General features: G+C 46.2%; 1 protein-coding gene across 1 annotated transcript in view; it reads right to left on the reverse strand.

The window, feature by feature from the left end:
* The window catches only part of caskin1 (CASK interacting protein 1), a gene marked incomplete at its 5' end in the record, with an annotated part of 94249 nt that extends 89478 nt beyond the window's left edge, over positions 1–4771 (reverse strand). The window contains one exon of the mRNA XM_079282259.1: positions 4678–4771. Within this exon, the coding sequence (XP_079138385.1) occupies positions 4678–4771 (94 nt within the window). The remainder of the gene's footprint in view (positions 1–4677) is intronic.
* Between the last annotated feature and the right edge of the window lie 2877 nt (positions 4772–7648).

Genomic DNA, 7648 nt, shown 5'->3' on the forward strand with positions numbered 1-7648 from the left:
AGGTGAATGTGTGCAGAGCAGAATGTATGTCTGGCCTGAGGAGGAGTAAATGAGTTGCAGCAAGGCAGAGCCCCTAACACACACACACACACACACACACACACACACACACACACACACACACACACAGCTGTCCCGTGAGCTTTGTGTTTAATGCCAGATGACAAACAGGTCTGTGTTAACATCGGCCGAGCGTCACACTTCCACGCTGTTTGTCTGGGACTCTCCTCTCCAGCCCGTCATTACTGCCTCGCTGGCTGCTTCCATCGTATTAATATCAGTGTCCTGTAGACCCCCCACCCCCCCGAAACAGCTCAGCTTTTCAGGAACTGGGGGAAAAAATGTGGCTTGTAGCATTTCACGTCCATGAATGAAATTTCACGTCGAACTTTAAATCATTTTGTGCGGCACAACGCTCTTTCTGTGTAGTTTTGCGGCAGACTGACATGAATTGAAAGAGAGAGAGAGAGAGAGAGAGAGAGAGCGGAGAGTTTAAACACCTTCAGTTTGGCTGGATGGCACTTCAAACCGAACACAAGTGGAAGTTTTAGGGAGCCGTAAAATGTTGTTGAGGGTGATGGCGAGTGGTTAAGAGGTTATTGGGGAGTGATGGCGGCCTGTGTCGTTAGATGCCAGATGAATGATTGATGGCCTCGATAAATATAAATATGAGCACAAAGGAAGAAGACAAACAGCAGGATCACCTGACGAGGGAATACAGTCACCGTGCTGTTAAAGCTTTTTATACTAAAGAACTTTGTCTCCCTTTAACCCCAACAAATAATACCAGATTATATCTCCAAGAAAACATGGAAAATAATTCTAAAATTGAGGATTTTTCGGCTTTTTAATTTTCCAATCATTTTAGAATTCTTTAGTTTTTTATTTTGGAGGTTCAACCTCATCTCCTATAATAAGTCTATAATAAACATTGCAGCCCAAATAAAATAAATGTCCTCATTGAAACGAACTAAAACAACAGTTTTTGAATCCACGGTCATTACAGCAAAACAATAATAATAATCATGGATTCTATTATATCGGGCTTTCAATTCAGAGCCCTGTCTTCAAAATTGCAGTTTTTACTGTTTTCCACCACATTGAGCCATTTTCTCACGTTTGCCATTTGGGGCAAATGCATGATATTCCACTGGTGTCCACTAGGGGCACTGCTGCTGTATTATGGAGCACTGAAGCAAATGTAGGCCTCTCTCTCTCTATCGCTCTCTATCTCTCTCTCTCTCTCTATCGCTCTCTATCTCTCTCTCTCTCTCTCTCTCTCTCTCTCTCACACCTTCCCCCATCCACCCACACACACACACAGGCCTTCAAACTCAATACAATATAATATAGTATATCTAGGTGCAGTACATGAAGTATATGCTATTGAGCTTTGAAGATGTGTGTGGTGGGGGTGTGTACATCTTCATAGGGGTGTATATGTGCACCTACATATGATTGCATGACCATATGAGTCGACAGCAAGCGGTTCTCATGTCACGGTTTTTTTTTCCCACTCACACAGATGAATGTGTCTTTGATGTACAGATAGAAGAAAATGAAGAAGAGCTTAAACGTGAGCTTGTCTTTGATAAACCTCAAGTTATAATCTCTCTTTATCATATGCAGAGGCGGACCTACACAGGCCCGACATGCACCCACTCATGCACTCCTGCACGACAATAAAGTTCAGTTCAACTGAACAAGGTGAATCTGGGAGCGAACGGATTGTTGGGGAAGGAAAGAAGGTAAAAGCAAGATTTGCCAAACTAATCTTTACCCAAAAAGAATTTAATTCATTTAAAAAAATAAAATGAATATATTTTTTATATTGTGTTTATTGCAATACATTTGCATATACAAGGAATTTGGCTTGGTGGGTGGTGCGTGACAATAAACAGTGCAATAGTATAATAAATAAGTAATAAGAAATGTGAAAATTGACAATAAAATATGAGAAACAAACGAATTATGAGTATGTTTTAAGGTAGCAGGTGTTTTGTAAGATTGTAATATGTTTTTTTTTAATGTCTGTAAAGTTACTACAGAGTGCAGCTGTGAGGTACGTGGAGTATGAATAGGGCTGTCAAGATATATTGTCCCAGAAATAACTCGCAATTCGCAAAGTCCAAGTCTTGTGATGGGAGGCAAAACCCTGATGTTTATTCCTGCCATCTTATTGGCTCAAATGTTGGTGACTTTCTGATGTAAACAAACACACGTAAACACAACCAACAAGTGCGTGCGAGGCTCTTCAATGGAGCCCGAATACGAATGAGACGTAGTAATGTTTCCTTCAGGGATTATGTTATTGCGGCAGCAAAGTATATGATACTATATGCAACAATAACAACATATAGAATATGATAAACAGAGGGCTAATAAGGAGCCGGTAGGGCACACCTGTCCTCTGCATCTGATTGGCTAAACAGTAGCCTGAGAGGGGGCTTCAAAGCGGACGTGCACGTCACTGTAGCCTGAAGGTTGCTTTGTGATGGGCCCTTGCACATAATGAATTCCACAGCAGATGCTATTTTAGGCCTGAATAATGCCGGACCCTCCCAACTTTCTGTTAGTTTGGTTTTTTACTCGAGGGGAAGGGCTGTCTTGTATTTCGCCCCAGACAGTCTGCGGACTACCTTTAATCTGAATTCCTGTACTGTGCTCTGCTCCGCTGTTTCGCCGCCTGCCAGCAATGCAGTGCACCCCGCTGCTTCCTACAAACTGCTTTGAGGCCATGTGCTACACACACGCACACACACACGCGCACACACACACACACACAGAGTCCTGCAGAGTGAGCTTCGCCATCTGTGGCGTAGCGTCGCACAAGTTAGCTTACTTACAAAACAAAGTCCGAAGGCGATGTTTTCTATGCGCCTGAATGTTTCCTCCCTTTCCCACAATACATCAGAGTTAATAAACAGTTTCACCCAGAAATGTAAAGCGAGCGAGATCAATAGCCTCGTAGTCATGAAATTCATTTTCTTCTTCTGCGTCTTCTCCCTTAAAGCTGCAGTTGGTAACTTTTTTGTAATATTTGCTCAAACTGTCATTATATCCTGACAGTAGTGCACGGGGCGGATCATCTGTGACAGAAATCAGGTTCCTCTGCCTCCTGTCAGTGATCCGAAAGGCTATTTGCAAGGTTCCACCGCGCCCGAAGAAAAACAACCAATCAGAGGCCAGAGGAGTCTCTTAACGCAGCTGTCAATCACCGCCTGTGAATTCCGGTAAATTGCTTATTTCCTCGCCTCATATGTTTTTCCAGAAACATATTTCAATGCACTGTTTTCACAGTGATTGACAGCTGCGTTAAGAGACTCCTCTGGCCTCTGATTGGTTGTTTTTCTTCGGGCAAAGGCGGAATCTTACAAACACCATCAGTGGCACCAAAAGGAGGCAAAGGAACCTGATTTTGTTTTCCCATGCACGAATTGTCCGTTTCATATACTACTGTCGGGATATAATGACGGTTTGAGAAAAATACGACCAAAAAAAAGTTATTTTCATTAAAGTTACCAGCTGCAGCTTTAATTCTTCTTCTTAGTACTTCAGCTAGACCAGGAAATCCATTGGACCTGCATGGAGGCTTTCTATGGGTGCATAAAAGACTCAATTATAGGCCCTTCACAGACAACTCTTTTATTCAAATGAGGCCCACCTGCTGTTTGGAGCCTTTCTTCCGGAGTGGGAGCACCGGGTCAGACGCCGTAAAAACCTGCCCGACCGGAACCGTTTCTGGAGACAGACCTTTCTCCTCATGCAGCCATTTTGACATGAAATCGGTAAACACAGGTGTGTCGCCGATAAAGGTGTCACTGGCGCATGTCACCGGGGGAAAAAAGCTTTGCTGTACTAAATGGAACGGAGCCTTCATTCACGTATTTGATTAAACCCGTGTTTACCTGCGCTTTCATGTCAATTTGGCCGCCGGACCGACCAGTTATCTATCAGTGGAGGTATCAGCATGGCAGCCAACCACACAGAGTGATCTATCTGCACCTCTCTCTCTCTCTCTCTGTCTCTCTCTCTCTCTCTCTCTCTCTGGCGTCACTCTCTTGCCCCCACGTTAGAGTGGGCTGTGGAAGTGCGCCTACAGAAAATAAACAATTAGAGGGGAGCAGAGCCTCACACGGGGTCCAGAGGAGAACACAGATTTTTACCGCTCACACACACACACACACACACACATGCATGCGAGGTTAAACCGGCACACATTGTCCCCAATCCGTGCTCTGCCATTGAACGTGACGTTGAACCCTAACAAACGCAAGGCCACTGGCATCGTCTCTCACTGGTGGGACAGGGTCACACATCCAAAAAAAATAAAACAGCACTCTCTCTCACCCTCCCTCCCTCTCTGCTGCAGTGCACTCACACAGGGGTCTCAAGATGGGCTGCCAGTCTCCAATCACACCACTAATCTACTCTGATGCACCCTGATGCATACACCCCTCCTCTCTCCATCTCGGTCCATCACATCACACACACACACACACACACATACACACACAAATCATCATCATGTGTGGCCTAACACTTAAAGCAAACAGCCAGCAAAGACATGTGAGAAACATCTCACTACCTGCTCTCACGAAACCATCAGGGAGCAGTTTTTTTTTTTTTTTTAGATATGATACCACAGCTGTGACGGATCAGAACACTGTGCCTTACTTGCTTTCCCTGGCCGGGGCCTCTGCAGCAGCTTCTGCACGGTGAGCAGGTCCTCGGTCTTCACCGCCTGCAGCAGTTCCTGGTCCTTCCCCATCTTCCGCTCTGAGGCCGCTCTTACTCCCGCAGCATCCTCCGGAACACAGCGGCAGCCTCAGCCCAGCCTCACCGCGCCGAGGTTTGCGTCTGGCGCGGCCGCAACGGATAGCCTCCCTCCTCCTCCTCCTCCTCCTCCTCCTCCTCCTCCTCCTCCTCCTCCTCCTCCTCCTCCTCGACTTTAGATGAGACCCCGCAAGTGCTCTGGCATGTGATGAAGCGCGAGAGAGAAAGAGGGACAGAGAGGGGAGGACTGGGTGGGAATGGAGGGATGCTCTCGGGTTCTCCCTCCCCTGCTGAGTGCACCGCCACCGGTTTTGGGGACTGGACCAAGGGGGATACTGGGCCCGTTCGAGATTCCACTATCAGCGCGCAGGCGTCGCGTGCGTAGTATTTAAAAGGCAAAGATGAATGGCTCCCCGTTTCCACGGTGTGCTCGCGCTCCGCATCTGTGATAACGGCTGGAGGCTGAACGGTCTCCCTTGTAGCTGCGCTCCAAAAGAAAAGAAAAAACGATTAACCGAACGTGGAGGCAGCGAGCCTCGTTGAGGGGAAGGAGACGTCACTAGCAGACGCGGCGCATGAAGGATCGTGCGTTTCTAAAGACGGGTGCGCGCGGTGTCCGTTCCTCCCAAGGTAATGCCGCTCTCGTGTGCTCTGCGTCGTAAACACAATCCACGGCTGCTGCTGCTGCTGCTGCTGCAGCCATCGCTCCGCGTGCGCTCGGGCTCTGTATTTGGTAATGGTTTTCTCCGCGTGGGGGGCAGGGGTAGTGAGAGGGGGGGGGGCACGTTCACGCGCCCGCGCGCTCTACAGCTGGCCCAGCTCGCAACGGTAAATGGCTCGTGCTGCAACTTGGGGGCGGACCAGGAGCGCGGTGCTCTCCCGCCTCCTGTTTTTTTTTCATCTCTGTTTCTATGGCTCTCGCTCTCTCTCGCACGCGCGCTTTACAGAGAAGCGATGTGTTACACCTCCAAGGAAAGCACAGACAAAGTGAATAATCAATGCGTTCTTCTTATGGCTCCATAGAGTTGTATTAGGCCGTATTTAGCTCCATTTGCAGCATACCTTTTTTCCCCTCGTGATGTCAGAGTTAGATGTAATCTGTTACAGTTGGTCTGAGAGAAAGTGATTTCAGGTTTGTGGGCCTCCGGGAGCAGGGGTGTAGCTAGGAATCCAGAAAGAACTGGCCCCCCTTGTTATCACCTATGATACTGCAGTAGAGATGTTGATAAGTTAAACAAAACAAATTTACCGATGAATGCTGTCATTTAAATAGTTTAAAAAAATATATATTACCAGCAAAAGTCAGAGGAAAGACTTCTCACAAAGGTAACACCAGCTGGTCCCCCTTAATAGCCCGAAGCTAAAGTTGTCGCTAACTTTTGCGCTAATCCCCTTCTCTTTTTATCAACAGGTAGCAAGCAAGACACACTTGGCTTGGGTCTTTAGGGGTCGTAGCATTTAAGCCACTGACAAATAGTCTAACTGTACACCTTTAAGTATGCCAGCATGTTCTAATTAGCACTGAACACCAAGTACAGCTGAGTTTGGTGGTTTTGCAGGTTTTTGATGAGCAACCAATGAACGGAAGTTACCATATTTGGAATGCAGAGGAGTGACGTAGTGACGGCATACACAGCTCTGGTAGCAGCAGTGACCTGTCAATCACAGTAGCCCCGCCCTAAAGCATACTCTGCTTTATGGTATATCTAAATAGACCATAATATACTCAATGAACATCATGCTGTATTGAAGAGGACTTGAAACTAGAGATTGAGACCATAAACTCATGTTTACAATGTTTACTGAGGTAATAAATCAAGTGAGAAGTAGTCATTTTCTCATCGATTTCTATACAATCAGACTTCTTTATGACTCTTCCGCATCGGCTTCACTCGGTAGAGCCGGAGGTGCCCGCCTGCTTCATACTCGATGTCACACACACGTTTAGCATGCTAGCATTTCCTAAACAGCAATGAACACAAAGTTCAGTCTGGACCGAAGTAGTGGGACGAGAGACTCACATTCCCAGCCATAAACCCACTTAGCTAGCGTGGCTAAAATACATTAGCGTTCCTATCGGAGATCTGTTTCTGATAGCACACTTGGCAGAAAAGAACGTCAGCTAACAAATCAGCGCAAAACAAAGGGCTTCATCGTCAATATTGACTCATAACTTGATTGGTGGATATCACCCTGTTCCCAGTCTTTGTGCTAAGCTAACGGGCCGTAGCACTGTATTTACTGTAGCGAGAGTGGTATCGATCTGCTCATCTCACCCTCAGCAAGAAAGCGAATGATGGTATTTCACTAGCTTTCCCTTTGGATTCTATTTCTCGGTAACTAATCAAAGTATAATAGGTTTCTATATGTGGGATATTAAATGCCATTTTTTAAGTATTTCCACAAACTTGTATAGTTTGCATATACCCTGCATACGTCAAGTAGAGAAGGAAGAGCACAAAACAATGATTTTTGACACTGACTTCTATCTAACTTGTCTTCTTTCTCTCTCCAACCTCCTCCAGATTTTTAAAACTCCACTCTCCTCTCCATTGTGTGTGTGTGTGGGCAGCGTGCAGTGCTCGGATGCTGCTCTCTGCCTCCTCCACATATCCAGTGAGTTATGCAAGAGTGCTGAAGAGTAGCCCATATGGTAGTGAGAGCATATTTATAAATCTGTCTCTCCGTTCATGCAAAAGCAGCTCCCTCGCCTGCATTCAATGTGATACGAACACTTGATATGTCAACGCTGACATTTTTTGAGAGATTACCTGCACCACCCAACACCCTCTCTCTGAGAGTCTTTCTTTTGGCACCGTTAAGACGGGAAACAGTTGGTTCGAGACACAACTCGAATATACGTCCAAGGGAG

This window comes from Melanostigma gelatinosum (genome assembly GCF_949748355.1).
Source record: "Melanostigma gelatinosum genome assembly, chromosome: 13".
NCBI lineage: Eukaryota > Metazoa > Chordata > Actinopteri > Perciformes > Zoarcidae > Melanostigma > Melanostigma gelatinosum.